Source organism: Rhinopithecus bieti, unplaced genomic scaffold (assembly GCF_001698545.2).
Source record: "Rhinopithecus bieti isolate Rb0 unplaced genomic scaffold, ASM169854v2 scaffold_3040, whole genome shotgun sequence".
Lineage (NCBI taxonomy): Eukaryota > Metazoa > Chordata > Mammalia > Primates > Cercopithecidae > Rhinopithecus > Rhinopithecus bieti.
This window is the reverse complement of record NW_016804657.1, coordinates 4,041,097-4,064,345: the sequence shown is the minus strand read 5'-3', so window position 1 is coordinate 4,064,345 and position 23,249 is coordinate 4,041,097. Positions and strand designations below refer to the sequence as shown.

Below are 23,249 nucleotides of genomic sequence, written 5' to 3'. Positions count from 1 at the left end.
TATATATATATATATATATATTTTTTACAGTAAGCAGAAACTATCAGACATAGTAAATTTATGTTCCATATTTAGAAACAAGATACCATGGCGGAGGAAGAGGCGGTAGTGTTGTGGGGAATGCCATATGATAGAAAATAGTCTCAAGTCCTGGCTACAGTTTGGAAGTCTTTTATGAAATATGACACTTGCCTTACAATTTCCTTGGCAACATAGGCACAAATATTAAACAGCACCTAGCAAGGGGGGATAAAAGGATGGAGGGACCAAGAGCTGTTCTTTTTCTAGGTAACTGTCTTTTACCTGTTAATGGGGAATGGCTGATGGAGAGAAGGGGAGAAGTACCAGATGGGAAGCTCTGCTGCCCTGAGGTACTGATCTGAATGTGCGGTTTCTGAAAATAGCTTTAGAGTTATAAATACTCATTTGACTCTTTAGTGCAGTTGATAGATTTTATACTGAATTTTATGGGAAACCTGGAAGGCTTACAAAGTCCATGAATGAAATCTTTATAGACAGAAGGAAGATTTTCTGTTTTTTCCTAAGAAAAATAAGAGATTCTGAATGTTTTCATAGTTTAAAAAAACCTAGAGTATAATAAAATAATGTGTGATCACTGCAATGTGATTTAACATATAAAATGTATTTTAAGAGGCTGTGGCTGCATATGAAATATACTTTAAGTATATATCTGCTAGGGAGCTTCCCTCCACCCTTCTCTCTTTTCTCTGAACACGAACTGACGTTATACAGGAAATCTCAAGTGTCAGTCCACAAGCGTTTGGGCCAGAATGTGAAAGGGAACTTTCTTTTTTTTTTTTTTTTTTGAGACGGAGTCTCGCTGTGTCGCCCAGGCTGGAGTGCAGTGGCCGGATCTCAGCTCACTGCAAGCTCCGCCTCCCGGGTTCACGCCATTCTCCTGCCTCAGCCTCCCGAGTAGCTGGGACTACAGGCGCCCGCCACCTCGCCTGGCTAGTTTTTTGTATTTTTTAGTAGAGACGGGGTTTCACCATGTTAGCCAGGATGGTCTCGATCTCCTGACCTCGTGATCCGCCCGCCTCGGCCTCCCAAAGTGCTGGGATTACAGGCTTGAGCCACCGCGCCCGGCCGAAAGGAAACTTTCATTCTAAGAAAAATTATGAACAATCTTGGATAATCTCTCAGAGAAAACACCATCAACAGTAAACAGTAATTTTTGGGGGAAAAGTTACTGGAGAAAGAAGTAGTTTTTTTTCTCTAACAATCCATCCCAAGGCTACCCAAAGCGTGGTTCATAGACGAGATGCATAGATCTTGAGAGTAAGCATTTAGAACATTTTTTAACCACAGGCAATTCATCTAACTGCTCTGTGACTCAGTCTCCTCATCTACGAGAATTGGAAAACCATAGTGCCTGCCTAGGATTATTGTATTAGTTAATATACATAAAGCATTTAGGACAGTGTCTGTCACATAGTACACCCTTATTAAATACTATTATTATTTCCTTGGCAAGTGAGATTTAAACACAGACCTGAATGAGGGAGCCAGTCATGCAGGTAAAATAATGATATTAGATGAGCACCCTAGGGTATTTATGCAGTTTCTGTATATTTTCACCTTTAACCTCTGATGATGATCCTGAAATAGATATTACTACTCCAATTCTACAGTTAAAAAAGTGAAGATTAGAAATATTAAGTAGCTTTTTTGTCATATAACTAGCTAATAGGTATCTGTGACCTTTGTCAAAAGCCTTACTTCTTTTATTGGGTTTAAATCGCCTCTGCTTAGGTAATGGGATAGAAGGCCTCAGAACTAAAATCTCCTAACTTTTACTTTGTTCACTCATTCATTTACTCATCCTTCATTCAAAACATATTTGCTGGCAAGGCACAGTGGCTCACCCCTGTAATACGAGCACTGTGGGAGGCTGAGGCAGGAAGATCGCTTGAGCCCAGGAGTTCGAGACCAGACTAGGCAACACAGTGAGACCCCATCTCAAAAAAAAAAGAAGAAATTAAAAATTATGTAGTCCTAGCTACTCAGGATACTGAGGTAAGAGGATCACTTGAGCCCAGGAGGATGAAACTGTGAGCCACGACTGTGCTACTGCACTCTAGCCTGGGCAACAGAGTGAGACCCTGTCTCAAAAAAAAAAAAAAAAAAAAAAAATGCTGAGCATCTAGTATCATAGTCAACCAATATGTTTTTTGTTTACAAAGAGCAGACCATTTAAACAGGGATATAGTTATGTAAGGATGATGTCCAATGAAGTGCAGAGATAGGAGGTGCTATGGGAGTTGGGGTCGGGCGGAGGCCATGTACACAGAGGCCAGTGAGGCCCAGCTCAGAGAGGGTGTGGAGAGAATACTGAGAAGTACATTTAAAAGGCAGGCTGAGAGCAAAATCACAGAACACTTTCTGGGCACAGAGTGGGGAAGCAGTGGAGCTTCTACAAGGGATTATTTTAAAAAAGAATCAGCAGAGTCTGAGAAGAGGGTAGGAACGGAATGGAGAAGGGAAAGAACAAAGGCAGGGATGTCACAGCATCTTGGAATCCTGCCCAGAATTCGACAGGACCTAAGGGAGCAGTAAAGTCAATTCAGGTCCACGCAGAAATACCCCCTACAGCATCTTGAACAGATTTATGTAATACCTTAGAAATAAATGGATGAGAATGGTATGGTAGGAACAGAAACAAAAGGTAGAACCAGGAAGTATAAAAGACTTGGAAACCAACTAGATTACAGGGTCATGGGGGAAAATGGAACATGAATACACATTATAGTATGAGGAATTTTAACATCAAAGACTGACTCTTCATAATTCTGTTTTTGGCTTCTTGTTTTGCAAAATCAGGAAAAATGAGAGCATTACATAGTGGTTATGTTGTAATTCACAAAGAATATGAACTGGTTAAAGATGGTTCCTAATTAGAAATTCTTAATGATCAAAAGGCAGCTTTACAGCAAGGCAAGACAGTAAACATGTTTGTAAGACTCCAGGGCTGCCAGTATGTGTTTTATGCCCCACTTACTAGCCATTCCCACACATTCTTTTACCCTGTTTACAAAGCGGCTGCCCACAACAAAGCCCTGCCCCCAAGGAAAGGCACACGGTGGCATTGGCCTGACATAAAAGACTTGATATCAACAGTGACTTTCTTTGAACTGTTTAAAGGATTTTCTCTCACTCAAGCCAAGACTTAAGACATTATTTTAAGAAAATAAGATCTGAAAAGTATTACCAGTCTCCTCCACTTCTGGGTGCTTGCTTCTCTAGCACATAAACAAATGGTCCACACTCACTAGCTGGATTATTTTTCTTGAGCTGCTGATAATTTTATAATAAGTTGTCCTTTAAGTTCATTAAATGGAAAAGGCGAAGAATGAGACTCCAGAGTGCATACACAGTTCTATCCCTGCAGTGATTCTGGCAGTGCTGGAGGAGGCCACTGCCTCCCACAGGTTTTGCGCCTCTCAGATCAGCTTGGGGCAGGCGGGTCTACTGGCTCCTTACCTTCTTCAGCAATGACCGTTAGTGTGACGGTGACACCAGCATCTTTGATCAGCTGAACAATGTTATCATGAGACAGTTCAACAATGGACTGCCCATTCACTGCAGAGATATGATCTCCAACTTTCAGTTTTCCACAGCGGTCAGCTGGACTTCCTTCTATGACTCGGCCAATTTTATGAGGAATAACTATGGGAAAAAAAACAAAAAATCAAAAAACCAGGTTTTTCAATTATTTTAGATTTCTGCTAGTATAGATTTATAATCATCATCATTTAAAATTCAACATAACATCAAAGAAAATGTTTAAAAACATAACAGAAAAGTACCACACGTCATCATCCCATCCAAACGCAAGTATTTTCATACTTCTCACTTTTGCCCACATACATACTCTTTACACAGTTGTAATCATAGTATATAAACCTCTTTGCTATCTTCTATCTACCAGAAACCTTTTTCTGATTTTTACATTATCATCCTAATTGTTCTGTTTAAGAGTTATTAATCTCACTGATACCACCTGACTGATCAGATATCTCATTGTTTATCGTTGATCATTTAAGCTGCATCAAGTTTTTAGCTATTTTAGAAACTGCTACGATAAGATAATCTTTGCTTCTGTTAAAGGGGCACTTGCTCCCATAAGGAACCTTGCAAATAAATGCAGGTCAAACTCAGGTTTAGCACTCAGTAGTTATTGGTCAGAAATTCAGGTACAGTGAAATGACTGACAATTAAAATGAATCATACTTAATTCCACAGGTAAATTAATTCCTCTTATTTATGCCTTTGGCTCTTTTTAAAATTTGAAAAGCTGAGTGGAATTGGAACATTAAATGTTAAGTGTTAAGACTACTTGACTCATGGATCAAATTCTAAACCAAATACACAAAGCTGAGTCTAATACAATTGCAAAGATGCTCTGTGCAGCTCTACTGTATCTCTGGCTAAGGGCCTTCCTGGACTAACTATTAAGACATTCTGCTATAATTATAGCTTGAAATGAGTTCTCATATATTCAGGAAATCTTGTCAAAATATTTTCCACCATGCAACTGGCAACATTTGTATTAGGAAACAAATGTTCCTTCTATGTCCTCTGAGAATTTCCTAGCCTAGGTCAATAAACTTTAAACTTATCAGATATGTGGGCTCCTGCTGACTACTGACTGATTTGAATAGGGATACTTCATGTTTTTGAATGGCACTGTGAATGATGTTTAATTTCCATAGTAAAACCCGCTCCTTACTAGTATGTCTGCATCATATCTAGGAGTATGTAAGGGACATTTTAATAGACCTTCGTTTGGACTAGAAAAGTTATTCTTGATGATAATTTATTTCTCTACAGACAGTGCCCTGGCTCTTCTAGGAATACACAGTGGGAGATTTTATCTTAAAATAGAGTAAGTCAGTGTTGGAAGGAAGTGCCTTTTAGCTCTGAATTATGTCAAGCACTTATTATTCTATTTTCCTTACAAACAACGTAATTAGAGAAATGCCAGTGCAGAAAGGGCCATGTCGTATGCCAGGCATTATGAGTTGATTCACTAATTCTACAACAGGTGGCACACCAGAAACATATGGCAGGTCATATGGTGGCCCTGTGGTGACCTTCTAAATCAATATCTCAGTTATTCTCCTTTTTACAAAAGATTTACTTAAACATAGTGTTCTTTCTAGATTCCCTGAGAAGAAAACCATTCAGTTCCTTGGCTCACTAAAAGGAGTTTGTTCAGACTTGGGAAAGCATTAAAATAGAATTAATTTCTGAAATCTTCGTGGTCCCCTTTCGCAGCCTGTGAGCAATGTGGTAAAAAGAATTGATGCATGGTGGTGGTATACAACTTCCTAAAGGGCTGGTTATCTGGATCACGGAAGGTAAAAGTAGTCAGATTGTTACCGTCTTAGTATTTATAGCAGTATCACTAGAACAGTTAAAAACAGCAAACAGACCAGTAGAAAGGTAACTTCTGAACATTTTCTAAACGGACTGGGAAACTGTTCAAGGTAACCCCTTAGAGTTCACATAGCTAGGGAAAAGCCTTCAGTCCTGCCTTATTTTTGTTGATACGCAAAGTCTACAGGCATTTGCCATAAAGCCAACTTATCCATCTTCATTCATCTTTGGCCTAAATCTGTCTCATAGCCTGGCTTGTCCAGATCCTGAGATCACTTTAGTGCTCTTAAAACATTTCTTTTCAGGAAAACAAAGAACAGTAACTGGAAATGTTTCCTTTTCAAAGAAATCCTTTGCAAGTGGAACTGAAAACTGTATGATAAGAAGGAATAACACTAAAAGCTCTAAAGTACTGGTAAAGCAAAAACTAGCCACGTCTTTTTAATCTTAAATAGAGGCCTTTTCTAAATACTCCATTCATTCAGCACTTAGACAAATTGTGAGGATGCTGGACCTGGATCCCTGATCTTTGAAAAAGTCAACAGTAGAGAAATTCAGAATTCCATAACTGATACCACAGATGCTACTAGGAACTCTTCTTGAGACATACGTCATCAGAAAATACCTGAGACAAGGTCCATAAAGAATGATCTGGCCAGGCACAGTGGCTCACGCCTATAATCCCAGCACTCTGGGAGGCCAAGCGGGAGTTCAAGACCAGCCTGGCCAACATGGCAAAACCCCGTCTCTACTAAAAATACAAAAAACATTAGCCAGGTGTGTTGGCACATGCCTGTAATCCCAGCTAATCAGGAGGCTAACGCACGAGAATCACTTGAACCTGGGAGGCAGAGGTTGCAGTGAACTGAGTTCGCACCACTCCACTCCAGCCTGGGAAACAGAGAAAGACTGTCTCAAAGAAAAAAAAAAAGAAAAGAATGATCTATTCTGACAGACAGGTTTCCTGCCTTTCCACCTGTGCTAACTCCTTTCTGAACCAAATCTTCTCTATCATACAGCTTGCAGCAAGTATTCAGTCTCTGTGAGTGAAAGCTCCTCATTTGAGCTTTCCCCAGGACCCCTTTTCTGTCTATATGTGAAAAATAAAATTCTAACAAGAATACTCTCAGGCCTCAACATTTTATGAGATTATTAACTAGCATTTCAGTGAAATTATCAATTCTGGTTTTACACAAGGACTGAAAATCTCAAGTACTTTACATAAAATTCATCAACAACCTGAGCCTAATTTACCATTCAGCCTGATAATTAATGAGTTGCAATTACTCATTTCCTGCCACACGTGAGCTGCTGCCTCAATCTTACATTTTAATTGGGCTTTCTTTCCTATCTCATTATTAAGTATTGACGAACTTTTAAAAGTTTTTTAAAAGAAAAGTTAAGAGACGGTTACGATTTTCTAAATAATAATGATGATGATAGCAACGGCAGCAAAAGCTGCAACAAGCAATAGCAGCTAACATTTACTGAAGGCCTTGGCTAAGGGCTTCACATACCCTGTCTCCTTTAATCCTCACATTCGTGAGACAGGGAGTGTCTCTATCATCCTCATTTTACGGAAGAAACTGGAGCTCTTGGAGGGAAAATAAGTTGCCCAAGATCAGACAGCTATTAAAAGATATAAGCAGGACTTGAATCCAAGTTTGTTGGATTACAAAACCCAACACTTAATGACACTATCATATACAGAGATGAAGTAGCTCCATAGGTAAAACCATCAAAATAGTAAAAAATGATTGAAACAAGGAAATATAAAACTACTTAAAGATTTTTAAAGTTTTAAAATTTACCAAAATATACAAATAAAATACGTAATTAAATTTTAATACTTAAATTTAATACTAAATTAAATTTTAATATCATTGAAATTTAATATAACAAATTTTAAATATAAACAAATGTAAAAATATGCTCAAACATATTTAAGCAGTGAAACTTATTTTACTGAATTTCTCTATATAGCTTAGTTTTATGGTGAACATCAGACTCTCCCCAAATTTCTGTAGTGCTAGAAAGGGAATATCTTCAATACAGAAAGTGGTTAGCATCTGTCTACTAGAGTAATACTCTCACTCTTTTTGTTCATCTGAATGCCTGGGGTTATCATATGTTACGAGAATGACAATATCATTATCCTAAATGGTTATCTGTTTTTGGAAATACTGATTCCAATGACATAACATGAAAACCACCTAAAAGCTGCTTTTCTTTCATTTTTCTGACACAGGCCATATTATCATCCTCACAGCATCAGTGACAGTTCCAGTTCCAAGTGTTTCCATGGCAACTGCTTTGGGAAAATGGAAACTAGTATCAGTGAGCAGTGACCTAATACTATAGCAATAACTCATCCATGTCATGGACTCTTTTCCCCTTATACACTTCCATTAATTTTAGCAAGATTTTTGCAAATTGCTTTGGCTCACAACACTTTCGTAAAACTGTTTTCTTTTTTTTAAACTAAGGTTTTAGCAACCACTTGGTCTAAAAGGATCTCACTATTCAAAATATAATCAAACTGACTTGTAAAGGCAAGGGCACATTTTCATGTAGTCAGAGATTTTTATTATTTGACTTGGGGCTGGGTTCTCATATTCAACTGGATTTTATAATTATATTAAAAATTATTATTTTATAGAAACATCAAGACAAATATTTCATTTGCTGAATCGTAACAGCCCTGAATATATCAGATGTAATTCCTCCTTTGATCATGGAACTGATATAAATACATTCATCTTCTGGATTAGAATACTCTGTTAAATTCGGTTCAAGATATTTTAGATTCATTTTCTAATTGTTAACAAAATTTTACCTTTCAATGAAACATTTATAAAAAGTATGCCTCTTATTCAACAAGAGTAATTTATAGCTGTACTACAGCAATTATTATTAAATAATAACATTAAATATCAAAGACATATTTGGGTCAAGATTTTTCTATTAATCTGCTTTGCTTGTTCTCAATTGCTTCTAGTCTTTAATTCTTTTCTATATACACGATTTATCCTAATTTTCAAAACCTATGCCCCCATTTTTTTGTTTTTATTTTTTTATTATACTTTAAGTTCTAGGGTACATGTGCACAACATGCAGGTTTGTTACATACGTATACATGTGCCATGTTGGTGTGCTGCAGCCATTAACTCGTCCTTTACATTAGGTGTATCTCCTAATGCTATCCCTCCCCTCTTCCCCAACCCCACAACAGGCCCTGGTGTGTCATGTTCCCCTTCCTGTGTCCAAGTGTTCTCAATGTTCAATTCCCACCTATGAGTGAGAACATGCGCCCCCATTTTTTTAAAAGTCAGCATTATACCTTTCATTAAATCCATATCTATTACATATTATCTTCAGTATAACCTTGATGCAAATGGAGCTACTGAGACTTAGTAAATATTTTATAGAATGTGAGATAATAGATAAACCTGAAGCCTAGAAAGTTTGGTTCAGATTACCTAATTTTGAAAATAAGGAAAGTATTCACCATTCTTAAAAAGATAAGTACCTAAGGCATTTTATACATAGTTCCTAATTATTTCATAAACTCCAGTGGGAGCCTCAGAAAACTGGACTTGCAGGGAGAGACAATAAGATATAATATCCCTTACCTCCTGGAGGTGGTTTGTTTTTGGAAGTGAGGATGACAAAGCCAAATCCTTCATTTTCCTTTCGTTGCAAGACAACATCATAGGGCTCCTGGGGTGCAGGCCTGGCTGCGACCTCTGCCCGGTTCAGGCGGGGAGATCCATTCTGTGTTGAAATGAAGACCTGAGAGCTGTCGTCCTCAGGTTGTTTTTCTATAATAAACATGATCAGTTTTGATATTTCTGGAACATCATAATTTCTGGTGACTAAAGTGTTTTTATGCTAAGCCCCTCACAGAAAAATTCAGTTTCTAATAACATAAAGAATAGAAAAGCAGCCCCACATGTGAGCTTTGGGTGTAATCTGAGTGCAGATTTAGGCAACAACAGTCCATCCGACTTCCCAGATACTCAGAGTGGATTACTGAAAAATACATACAATCTCAAGTTGTCGTTTTTCTTTCCCCCCTCCCTGAGATGGAGTCTCGCTCTGTCACCTAGGCTGGAGTGCAGTGGCGCGATCTCGGCTCACTGCAACCTCTGCCTCCAGGGTTCAAGCAATTCTCCTGCCTCAGCCTTCCGAGTAGGCGGGATTACAGGTGCCCACTATCATGTCCGGCTAAGTTTTGTATTTTTAGCAGAGATGGGGTTTCATCATATTGGCCAGGCTGGTCTTGAACTCCTGACCTTGTGATCTCATTTTAAAGGAAGCTTTTAAAAGTTTCTGTGAGATTTGATAGTAAAAAATTCTTCTTAAAACTGTTCTAGTTCCATCAAGGTTTATAACATGGACCAATAATTTTAACAAAACACATAATGAGGAATGACACAATGAACTTCCTTTTAAAATCAATTATAAATATAATTTAGTTCAGTGACTGATACTCATTGATGTCTGTCTTAGAGGTTAAAGCATCAGGGCAGAAATGTTGCCCCATTGTAACAGTTTGCTACCTGTACAGGATTTGTAGCATATGATGATGTGTTTTGCAATTGCAGCTTCCTGAGTGATGATATAAGATGAGTTCACCATTAGCAGTTCTCAGCCTTCCACTTCCCCAACCCTCACCCCTCAACTTGCTGGGACACATAACAAGCTGTCCACATGAACAGCAAACACTTCTAGGCACAGACAGGGTCATATGAAATTCCTGATAAATGGCCAATTAACCTACACCTTTTTCTGCTCTTTTATCAGAACTTGAGAATGGCAAAGTCCTAATTGATTTTTTAAAAAGGACATTTTTTCCCCATAATTTAGTACAAACCATTGTTAATAATAACCACAACACACTGCAGTTGTGTACATATTTATAAGGTCTCTTTTTGGCTGAAAATTCACATGGTTTTAAGAGTATGTTTCTTTTTTTTTTTTTCAAAATGCATGGTTAGAATGTATTAGCTAAAATGTCTCCAACAATACCACACTACTATGAAACTTCTTCATGATTCTTTCCAGGGAAGAGCCAATTTGTAGGTTGTATAACATCACAATTTTACTGTAAGTAGTTACATTTGGCCTCCAACAAAACCAAATTGAGGCAGTACTGCATTACAAAATCTGTATGCATCTCTAAAAGGCTGGTATTTACCAAAGGAGGCAGGCCTTTACTTTGAATGTTGCAATAAAAAATACAGTGCCTCATTTTTAAGAGTGAGGTAAATATTCATCCAATTAACAATTTATTATTGTCCACTTTGTACCAGACAGGCACTCTTCTAGGTGCTGAGGATACAGGAGATAACTAAACAAATAAAAAATCATAGCTTCATGAGGCTTATATTCTTGTGCTACAGAGTTGTATTTTTCTAATTTTAAAGTGGCAAGAATTCACTTATAAGACTTCCTAATTATTCATAAAGCTACTGATGAGAAACTATAAGAGATATTCATATCCTAATGTTATAGTTTAAACCCTGATCTCTGAATTAAACTGTAAGTTTTAATCCAGGCCCTACCTCTTACCAGTTATTTGTTTCTTAACCTTTCTCTGAGTAGTCATAGAACTAGACAATGACCTCATAATGTTGTGAAGATTAAATAAAATAATTCATGCGTCTATGACATAGTAAGCACTCAATAAATGTTAAATTATACTAAAACTTCCCAAGTAGAAACATCCCACTTTCCTTTAGTAGTTCAGATTTCATTGGGATCCAAAAATCTTTGTACATTCAGCAAGTGGGATATCTTGGTATGACTAAATAACTTTTTATTTGCTATAAAAAAAAAAAAATTTAGGCCAGGCATGCTGGCTCATGCCTGTAATTCCAGCACTTTGGGAGGCTGAGATGGGCGGATCATTTGAGGTCAAGAGTTCGAGACCAGCCTAGCCAATGTGGTAAAACCCCATCTCTGCTAAAAATACAAAAATTAGCCATGTGGTGGTATGCTACTCAGGAGGCTGAGGCGGGAGAATCGCTTGAACCTGGGAGGTGGAGGCTGCAGTGAGCTGAGCTCATACCACTGCACTCTAGCCTGGGTGACAGAGTGAGACTCTGCCTCAACAAAACAAAACAAAACAAAACAGGATTTAAATCAATACTCCCACCTATAATACCACATTTGCGAAATGCATCAATATATGAAAATAATCTTAATATAGAAACCCAAAATGTATTTTTTTATAGTAGTATTATTTCTGAATCCTTTTGTCTTTGCATGGCCTTCCACAGTGAGGCCTGGATCACACCAAATGAGTTATCTCAGATACTAATGAATGTAATAAAATAACAAAACTACACAGGAGGTAGACTAGTATCTTTGTTTCTTTTTGAACTTTCCAGAGCAGGAACAAGTTCACATACCTCCATAGAAGATCTTTCGTCTGACAGTTAGTAACACATGGCCATTTCGAGCAGCAGTCGTCATGAGGTCCAAGACTTGTTTGTGTGATTTCCCTTTAACAGGAATTCCATCAATGCACATTAGTTCATCAGCTGCACGGAGCCGACCATCTTTCTCAGCTGCTCCCAGGGGAATAATAGCCCCGATATATATCTGATAAGATAACAAAGTATAGTTTGGTCCACAGTGTAAAGTTTAGCTGAAGAGTTAATGAATTCCTAACTTAGCATTGTGCAAACCAACAGATTTTTGCAGTTCAACTATGAAAACAGTCATATTTTAGAAAGGTATTATCTGGGAAAGTGCCCATTCTCCAAAATGGCACTTCAAATAACCACACTGTATTATGTAATCCCTTATAGATCCTCAGGGCTGTGTACAAAGGAAACAGAAAATACGAAGTTGTTCAATAACTCAAAATGCACCACCATTATCCCCATCATTACAATGAAACAAAACACTAAACTCAGAAAATAGAAATCTGCATAGTAGCTATTAAAAGTCTGTTCAATGTCATCAGGCAAGATTTTCTACATACTGTTCACAGCAACTGAGATCATTCTCAATGGTACTCCCATCACATAAGACTAACAGTACAAGTTCAATATACACAGCACAGAGACATTTCTTCTTTCTAAATCTCAATGGGAACAGAGTGGCCTGAAGCTCACTTGTATCTAAGTGAACAAATCTGGTTCACTTTGCTCACCAGCATTAGAATCCTATTAATTAGGCAATTCTGAATGTTTGAGCTAGTTTCAGAGCTGCTAAAATCTGACATTCAAGAGAAAAGAAAGGTTTCTTCTAAGTTGTTTGAGACAAATTCTTAAAATGTCTAAGTGAACATTATGAGTATCAACAAAATAGGAAGCAATAAAACAAAAATACAAATACCACCAAGAACAATTAAAGTATCTACTATTTGTTCTACATAGGGCAACCTGCCTTAAGCTTTATGTGTCTCCAATGACTGTTGTAACTGTAACCAATATGACCAATTAGAACAAATTTATACTACATAAATCAAATGTTTTATTCAGAAATAAGAAGTCTGTAATTTTTAAAGATTACTGTTCTTCACCTAACTTCCAACCATAATATAGTCTTTTTTGATATTATATAAAAGAAAATGCAAATACGTTCTTAAAAATTCTATAGAACACATTACTTCTTTGTTATGCAAACCAAGAGCAAAACTTAGAAACAAAACCCACTACATTTGTTCTCTAAAACAAGTTTATGTGAGAATCATATGTAAACAAAATCCTAGACTTCAGATGCTTTGCAAATACAACCCTTATGCCTCTGGACAAAAATATTAATTATTTTATATTCCTCTAGTTTCAAAGTAACAGATGAAATGACATGCAAAGTACTGAGCATGAAAATGCCAACCTATTAATAAGATGAGGTGAAACAATATACACAGGCTCATGCCAACCATTTATGGAGCATTCAGCAGAAGTAATAGTGGGAAAGAGGACATGGGATTATAGGTTTCTTAGAGAAGGAAAATGTCTTAGACTCTGTTTAATGAGGGCAAAGGAAAATACAAACTTACAATAAGCTTTATGTAGTTATTCACACAGAGAAGTAAATAAATTAATCACTGTCTAATTTGCAGCTGACATATTCAGTTTTTACTCACAGTTTTTAGCCTCAGCTACACCCCAATAACTGAGGGACTATGATACTAATAGAAATGCAGTTCTTCCTCATATTAATGAAACTGTTAGAGGAAAAAAAAAACTTAAAACACAAAACAAAACACACCATAATCCACCAAATCACCACTCAAAACGTTTGAACAGTAAACAGCCATGTTCCAAAGAAGTGACACTTACAGACTGGTCAGGTCCATCTCCTCCTAGCACCCTGAAGCCAAACCCTGACTCTTGTTTTCGAAGAAAAACATCCAAATCTTTGGTGTTTGGTGCTAAGGAAAATCAGAAAATATAAATATTTTGATTTATTTTAAAAGGACTAAAACAAAACAAAGTTCAATAGTGGATATTATAGAGTAAGACAATAAACTATAATCTCAGAACTTTTTAATACGTGAAAATTTGCACAGGAGTGTAACACACACACACACAATTCAACTATAAATCCTTGTTTTGAGCTCTAAGCAAAACTGTATCAAGACTGTTTAGAAGCATTTACTCTCACTTCCATATACTCAGTATTACACTGTCATTAACTTTTAATGCTGTCCAATCAATATAACAATGTTGAATTCAGAATGATCAAACTTGAGTTTGATATTTGACAGGTGCAAATGACCTAACTTAACACTTGGGTAAGGTACATTAAATCCTAGGAAAAGAGTGCCTATAAAATACCTTATTCCTGCTCTCAAGCTGATACCTTTCTCTCAGAAAAGTATTCCATATGAACTACTTACCTAGCCTGGTTTTGCAAAATGATAGCATTTTAAATGAAAATAATTAAGAACTAACATTTATTATTAGCCCCATTTTCTAGGTGGGAAAACAGGTTCTAAGTAAGTTGGCCATTGTCACACAGCAAGTGGTGAAGCTAAGATTTAAATCCAGGTTGATTTCCAGGGTCTAATCTCCTAACCCATACTATCCTACCCTGAAAGGTTAGGTTGTATTCCTTAGAATATTAAGCAGGAGGATTGCTTGAACCTGGGAGGCGGAGGTTGCAGTGAACTGAGATAGTGCCACTGCATTCCAGCTTGGGCAACAGAGCGAGACTCCATCTCAAAAAAAAAAAGAATATTAAGTCAGAAAAATCTATTTCATGACTAAAATTTTTTCATTGGGAAAATATTAATGTTATTTATAGGTAAGAACATACATAATAAAATACATAAATAAAATATTAATGTATTTACTATAAAGAGAAAAGAAATAAACATGTCAGGGAACTATATAAAAAGTGAGATTAGTCAATTCCTGATAATATTCTATAGAAGCAATATCTTTTGATATATACTTCCTATTAAAATTGTAGAACTTTAGAGATTAAAAGAGTCCACTTTGGGAAGCCGAGGCGGGTGGATCACGAGGTCAAGAGTTTGAGACCAGCTTGACCAACATGGTGAAACCCCGTCTCTACTAAAAATGCAAAAATTAGCCAGGCGGGCTGGCACACACCTGTAGTCCCAGCTACTCAGGAGGCTGAGGTAGGAGAATTGCTTGAACCTAGGAGGCAGAGGTTGCAGTGAGCCAAGATCTTGCCACTGCACTCCAGCTCCAGGTGACAGAGCAAGACTCTGTCTCAGAAAAAAAAAAAAGAGTCATGAGTTCAACTCCCTTATTTTATGGGTGAAGCTTGATGGGACTGCAGAGTTTATACCAGTTTTAACAATGTATCAGGCTATGAATGGAAAGTATGAAGAAAGGGATTCGACATAGTTATGCTAATTGAAATGATTGCTTTGCTATGCATACAACGGGTTTTCATCTTTCTGAATATGGATTGGGATTATCAAGATGTAGTTCTGCAATTAATTAAATAAGCATTAAGTCAATTACACATATATCCCACTTGTACATATCTTTTCCAAAGTAGATTTACGTCTATTTCTAAGAACAAACAAATTTTAAAAAATTATACCTACTTAAATCTGCAATTTTACTTTGGAAAAGATTTATCATTAGTAAGTGAATTAGTAGGAACATGCATGAATTTCTGCCTTATGTGGTCTCTCTTTTTCTCTCTCAGCTGTACTCCTTTAAGGAGTCAACTCTTTAGTTTCCTCTTCAAATTGCACACCCTTCCTCAAATTGCATTCACCTCTGATTCATCCTTCACACTCCTGCCAGAGAAACCTTTCTAAAACACAAAACTATGTTTTCCTTATAGTTAAAGGCATTCTGTGGTTCTCTGTTATTTATATGACCAACTCCAGCTCCCTTTGAGGGGCATCACTGGCCTCATCTGTTCCTGCTCTCCTCTGTGACTTTCCTTGCCAACTGCACCCAGCAAAAGTGAATTACTTGCAGAACCCAAGTCATGCAAGACCAGTGTGCCCGTGCTATTCCTTCTGTCTTTCCCTTTTATCTTCCTGATAGACTCTTTTTCATCCCTGATGACTTAGCTTTGCTTCTAGTATGAAGCTTTTCCTGATACTTCCTACTGCCCACGCTGATAAAACTGAGTATTCCTTCTTTGGATCCCAATCTATCCATTTCATCTTTCTATCACTGTACCTGTTAGGCTTATTACGTGTACTTATTTGTATACTGTTTGATTACATATTTGCCTTTTTCCATTTAGTTCTAATAATATTTTTGGGTGTAGGTCCTATGTAACCTATTTATCTCTGTATTCTAGTTACCTAGTATGGCATCTGGTAGATAACTGGCCCTTAAAACATGATTTTGAAAAAAATGAATGTGTGAATGTTGAATATACATGGAAGAAGTCCAGAGTTCTATTAAAATGGTAATGAAGGAATAACTTTTCAATATGCTTCTGAAAGACGGGAAGACCCTAGTCTAAAATAAATCCAAATTTATCTTGTTACATGCTTTCCTGAAGTATTCCACAACTACTTACGTTTATCTTCATATAAAGTCTTAGATTTCAGGTAGACCTCAGAAGGATCCAATTTTGGGGATCCTGACCTGATAATGCTGGGTGGAAAAGGCATAGGCTGAGGAATAGGCTCATTTATGGCCTCCAAACTTCCTGAATTTTCCTTTTTATCTGTTTTCTGAAATGGAAAAGGGCCTTACTTAGTATTTTTTAAAAATCAGATGGTTGATTAATTCATAAAACTGATATCTGAAATGGATATGTCAACTGATTATAGTTGTAAAGGTGGCAGGATCAAAGACACAGCAAATTTACAGTTACAGGAATTCATTTTCATAGCAATGTGTATTTGATTGAAACGTATTTAACTTAAATTAGAAAAAAGTTTTCAGTGATATCAACTGAAGAGCCTTAGTTAGTCCTATGTTTAAACAATTTTGCCCTTTTCTCCACCACCAAGACACAAATTGACTTTGAGATGAAGATAAATAAAAATACAACACAAGACAGCACTTCTGAGTAAAGTAGGAGGAAGATTCAGAGAATATCTTCATAAAATTCTTGGCCCCACTTCCCATTCACTGAGTTTAATTTCTAAGGAAGATGTTTAAGATAATACTCTTTCTAAGAAAACAGGAGAGGTCAACTCTAATTTAGGTTATAAAGATGGCACTGTGAAAACCCTGCCTGGCCAATTCATACATATTAAGAGAAAATGTACCATGCAAGATAATTAGATAAGGGAAAACACAGTCGCATATTTTGATATTTTTCCTATTCAGATAGCACTTTTCCAAGATAATAGTCAAGCAAAATGACTTATTTAATAAAATGTTAACAACGAAATTCAATAAACAGCCTAAGGAATATGGTTTTGAGACCAGTTTGTTTTCCTGGATTATTGTTACGAGAGGGAGATTATGGATGTTTGTGATCGTTAACAATGACTAGAATGCAGGGGCACCGGCTTGTCAGGGAGTAATCAGGGGTCAGCTACTACAAAGTGTTGGGCTAGAGGGGACCCTTCAATCTCCCAGACCCAGTGAAAAGGGAGAGAAGCTAAAGGTAGTCTCCCACCCTTTCCCCACACATCTTAGCATTCTGTCAGAAGCGGTTAAAGTTCATCAGACCCTTCCATCAATTATAAAGCATTAGGGCCACTGCGACTGCAGTGGCATCCATTATGAAATAGATATGGTGGCACAGGAATTAAAAATGATTACTAGAGGAACCAGAGAAATGCAGAATACAGTGCAATTTGAACTGAATGGACAAAAACAATTTCTGTTCACACTGGACCCAAGTAGTATAAGCAGTCAATGAAAAGGGCAGAAGTTGGCCAGGCATGGTGGCTCACGCTTGTAATCCCAGAACTTTGGGAGGCTGAGGTGGGCAGATCATCTGAGATCAGGAATTTGAGACCAGCCTAGCCAATGTAGTGAAACTCCATCTCTACTAAAAATACAAAAATTAGCTGTGTGTGGTAGCGTGCACCTGTAATTCCAGCTACTGGGAGGCTAAGGCACAATAATTGCTTGAACCTACATGGCAGAGGTTGCAGTGAGCCAAGATTACACCACTGCACTCCAGCCTGGGTGATGGAGTGAGACTCTGTCTCAAAAAAAGAAAAAAAAAAAGGCCCCAGAAGCTGAGTGATTCTTTTTAATCCATAAAACAGCAAATTTGCAGAGGATTCCTACTTGGTGGGCTAGAAATAACTAATTCATTTAATATAACCATCTATAGTTTATGGTTATGGAAGGCTATCTTTCGATTTTGAGATAAAAGACTCCAAATGAGCAAACTAGAACTAAATTAGAATTTTAAATGAAATTGTCTTTATATCTAAAACATTGCGGATATTTAAATAGCTACAAATGTGCACCTCATAGAGTTTCTTCCACAAAGCAATATTTGATGCACCCCTTTTTAAAGTTCTTACACTCTACACAGGTCCTTAAATAGGCTACGTGATTATTTAGAAGAATGCCAAAGAAGACACTGTTTCAAGTCTTTCACTTTGACAACAAGCACATTTAGCACAGAGGGCCACAATTACTCTAGAAGTCTTGTTCAGTTAGCAGGATGTGGTGGTTCACGCCTGTAATCCCAGCACTTTGGGAGGCTGAGGCAGGCCGATCATGAGGTCAAGAGATCGAGACCATCCTGACCAACATGGTGAAACCCTGTCTCTACTAAAAATTCAAAAAATTAGCTGGGCGTGGAGGTGTGCACCTATAGTCCCAGCTACTTGGGAGGCTGACGCAGGAGAATTGCTTGAACCCGGGAGACGGAGGCTGCAGTGAGCCGAGATGGTGCCACTGCACTCCAGCCCGGGCAACAGAGCAAGACACTGTCTCAAAATAAATAAATAAATAAATAAATAAATAAATAAATAAATAATAATAAAAAGAAGCCTAATTTAGTCTTAAAAGTAAGTAGATTATCTAAAAGTGCATGCACATTTATAGTCCCCACAAAATTATGTGAACTACTATGTCTTCTCTTCAGGCAGGGGCAAGACAATGTAATAATTTATCATCTGTCTTAATGTTTAGGTCCTTCCTACCTTGTTTCTCTAAAACACAAAAGTAAAAAGACCTCTAGGTTGGTTCTTTGATGTGTTCACATTTTATAACTTAGAGAACAGGCTTATTGGTACAATAGGCCTTCAGCAGTCCTCCAGCTGCAATACTTACCCAGTGGAGCACATCTCCTCACTAGGGGGCTTTTTCAAATGCTTCCCTAGTTTCTGATAAATACAAGCCAAGGGCAGCATGCCTCCTAACTTCTCCCGGTCGATAACCATCACCACAGTGAGCCCCTCTTACAGAGGGACATGTGGCATCTCTCTCAGTGTGTTGGGGAAAGGATTTGAGGACCAGCGGATACTCACCATTTTGGGAGTTTTGGTTGGTGAAGGAGGACCTTAAAAAAAAATGAGCCAAAGTTTAAAACCAGAGGATGCATTACCAGATCACAAATACTGCTGATGTTTATAATAAAACTAGCTTCAACTTTTAGTAGGCTAGTAAATTCTGTGTCTAACCTCCTATGTAGCAGGTATTATACATATATTATCTCATTTCATTTTTATAACAATCTGAAGGCACAAATGTTATGACCATCTTATAGAGAAGGTAAACTAAGATTCTTTCCTATACCAAAGAACCAGTAAGTGGCAAGGCAGGAAACTGACATCAAACCTGTGTGACATGGAACTTTGGTGTCTTTGTTACACTTGTTGAAGCCCTGGCTTACTCTCAAGCACTCACATAGAGATTTCTACCTTACTCGGACCACATTCCACCATCACTCAGAGAAGAAACCCATATGAATCAAAGGAATGAGAATAAGAAAAAACTCCCAAAGAAGCTGAAGTGCTCATTTGCCTCAATAGTGAAAAGTAAAATCCAGAGAGATCAAAGAGTTAAGTGGTTAAGTTTTATCTTTAAGATACTAGTCACTTATAAGTATGGATTTAAGAAAGCCTATTAAAATTAAACTTTGTGATTATTCCTTGGAACTGGATTTGTAAATGTCTGGGAGCAGTTCATGTCAGCTGATGACCTTGAAAAATAAAAATTCTATTTCTCTCACATAAGCACTGTGCGGTTTAGTTAACATCTACAGGCAGATACTAGAGCTTAAGATAAAAGCTTTATGAGCACAAGCTATCATGATTGCCTCTGCAGAACAGATTAGCACACCATCCAACATTCTACTTATCCACAGAGATGCTAGCTCTTTCAAAACACCTTTGGTGCACTACAGAGGTCCAGATGACACACCATTGGTTGAAAGAGTCCATTTCTATTACTGTCATCAACAAAGAAATGAAATTAAGAGGATGTATTTCATTTGAAGTATCACAATGCTGTGACTCTCTCTAATCATTAAAGCCAAGAATCAGATTTTCAAAAGAATACAGAGGGAAATAAATCCATAATGGACATGAACGAAGCCACTAATAACTTTTTAAAAACTGCTGGAAAAGATACTGCTTATGGAAACAATCAGACAGAACCTTAAGGAAAATGTGCACTAATTACTAGTTAAGTCTGCTGGGAAAACATATTCTAAACTGTAAGGAAGGATAATCAATAGATATAAATGCTTGAACACTGAAACTTTTTCTATGTTGTGCTTTTACTTACCTCCTCTCAAGATAAGCAATGGTACATCGGCACCTACTGGAAACTGCTTTAGCACCTCTACCACTTGGAGATGTGTTAAATTCTGCACATTTTGATGGTAAATTTCCTTAATTATATCTCCTTTCTGAAGGCCTTGACACCATTGACTATCCAGTATCATTTTCACCTTCTGTCCAGTAGGGCTGTCGGCAATTGCAAACCCAAACCCTTTAGGGCCCTTAATCAAAGGGATAGTCACTAGTTCAGGCTGGGAGCTGCCTGACGATGCCATGGATACTCTCTGCTCACTTGTATCTGATGGTCCATTGAGACCATCACCAGTCAAAGGGTGTCCCGATTTTCCATTCTGCTCCAGAACCATTGCTCCTGGCTTAAAATCCTGAGGATTCATGCAAGTCTCTCCCTTGGTTAATGACTGTCCATTGATGACAGGGGTAGCAGCAACAATATCCACAACAGGATCTTCACTGTCATCAGGAAGTGGATAACCACGACATAAAGTGAGGTTTACATACTGATTGACAGGTACCAATTGAAACATCTGGACAACATCTGCATGAGTGTGACCGAGGACGCAGTTGCCATTGATGTCTACAATAACATCACCTGGTAAAACATAATCATGTGAAAAATATTAAAATCAACAGATGAGTTAATTTTTTTGCTAGAGGGGCAAAAATAACTACAATTTAGTAACAAAATTTGAATTTTGGAAACCTCTATTAACCGCTGAAAAGACAGATTTCTAACACAGACATTCTCCCTTTTCTAACTCCTCTCTAAAAAGTATGTATGTCTAAAATCCTACTTATTTCAGTAGCAAAGAATTTCCACTTCAAGCTCAAGTGAATCATTAAAAAAAACCCCTGATAATTTATATTATCATTGTTAGTATATCCTCTGAGTCGTATCTAAGCAGCCATGCAAAGCTATGCACATTGTAGTAGGTATTTAGTACAGGAGCAAATAACTCCACTGACTACTTGTACAAAACTGTATTATATTTTTTGAATACATTACTTTTATATATATATATGTGTATGTATGTTTGTATGTATGTATACATACATACACTGACAAAGATGCTGTCCTTAAACTCTAGACAGGCTCCTCTGAGCTCTTTTTTCAGCAGGCCTCATCCTTGGCATGTCCTCCAGAGCCCAGCTTTAGCAAGAATTCTGCTAAGTTGGTTTAGCCAGAATCACCCAGTCTTGATATATGGTCTAAGTCCTCATTCCCCACTATTCTCCAGGTGATTATCTGATCACCTCAGCCTGCATTCAGCAAGAATCCTGTCACATCCCTATAATAGCCAGAAATCCTCCTTTACCCCTGATACATACATACATATATATATATATATATATATATATATAATGTTTTAATTTTACTTTAAGTTCCAGGATACAAGTGCAGAATATGTAGATTTGTTACATAGGAATACGAGTGCCATGGTGGTTTGCTGTACCTATCAACCCATCATCTAGGTTTTAAGCCCCACATGCATTAGCTATTTGTCTTAATGCTCTCCCTCTCCTTGTCCCCCAATCCCCAACTGGCCCTGGTGTTTGTTGTTTGTTGTTCACCTCCCTGTGTCCACGTGTTCTCATTGTTCAACTCCCAGTATGAGAACATGCAGTGTTTGGTTTTCCATTCCTGTGTTACTTTACTGAGGATGATGGCTTCCAGTTTCATCCATGTCCGGGCAAAGGACATGATCTCATTCCTTTTTATGGCTGCATACTATTCCATAGTGTATACCACATTTTCCTTATACAATCTATCATTGATGGGCATTTGGGTTGGTTCCTGTCTTTGCTATTGTAAATAGTGCTGCCAATAAACATACGTGTGCATGTGTCTTTACAGTAGAATGAGTTATATTCCTTTGGGTATGTACCCAGTAATGGGATTGCTGGGTCAAATGATATTTCTGGTTCTAGATCCTTAAGGAATCATTACACTGTCTTCCACAATCATTGAACTAATTTACACTCCCACCAACAGTGTAAAAGTGTTCCTGTTTCTCCACAGCCTTGCCAGCATCTATTGTTTCTTGACTTTTTAATAATCACCATTCTGACTGGCATGAGATGGTATCTCACTGTGGTTTCGATTTGCATTTCTTTAATAATCAGTGATGTTGAGCTTTTTTTCATATGTTTGTTAGCCGCATAAATGCCTTTTTTTGAGAAGAATCTGTTCATATCCTTTATCCTATTTTTGACGGGGGTCAAACAGTCTATCTTTAAATACCACCTTATTTCTTGAGTTTAAGAAGCCATTGGCTGGGCATGGTAGCTCAGGCCAGGCGTGGTGGCTCACATCTGTAATCCCAGCATTTTGGGAGGCCAAGGCAGGTGGATCACCTGAGGTCAGGAATTCGAGACTAGCCTGGCTAACATGGCGAAACCCCATCTCTCCTAAAATATTAAAAAATTAGGCCAGATGCGGTGGCTCACGCCTGTAATCCCTGCACTTTAGAAGGCTGAGGCAGGTGGATCACCTGAGGTCAGGAGTTCGAGACCAGCCTGGCCAACATGATGAAACCCTGTCTCTACTAAAAATACAAAAAATTAGCTGGGTGTGGTGGTGCACGCCTATAATCCCAGCTACTCAGGAGGCTGAGGCAGGAGAATAGCTTGAACCTGGGAGGCAGAGGTTGCAGTGAGCCAAGATCACGCCACTGCACTCCAGCCTGGGCAACAAGAGTAAAACTCCATCTCA

General features: G+C 37.7%; 1 protein-coding gene across 2 annotated transcripts in view; it reads right to left on the bottom strand.

The window, feature by feature from the left end:
• The window catches only part of MAGI3 (membrane associated guanylate kinase, WW and PDZ domain containing 3), a 299,696-nt gene that overhangs the window by 24,209 nt on the left and 252,238 nt on the right, over positions 1 to 23,249 (bottom strand). For both annotated transcript variants that reach the window (XM_017869748.1, XM_017869749.1), the window contains exons 11-17: positions 20,523 to 21,128; positions 19,262 to 19,293; positions 16,387 to 16,543; positions 13,701 to 13,792; positions 11,817 to 12,009; positions 9,033 to 9,221; positions 3,502 to 3,687 (exon numbers count right to left, since the gene is read on the bottom strand). In XM_017869748.1, the coding sequence (XP_017725237.1) occupies positions 3,502 to 3,687; positions 9,033 to 9,221; positions 11,817 to 12,009; positions 13,701 to 13,792; positions 16,387 to 16,543; positions 19,262 to 19,293; positions 20,523 to 21,128 (1,455 nt within the window). The remainder of the gene's footprint in view (positions 1 to 3,501; positions 3,688 to 9,032; positions 9,222 to 11,816; positions 12,010 to 13,700; positions 13,793 to 16,386; positions 16,544 to 19,261; positions 19,294 to 20,522; positions 21,129 to 23,249) is intronic.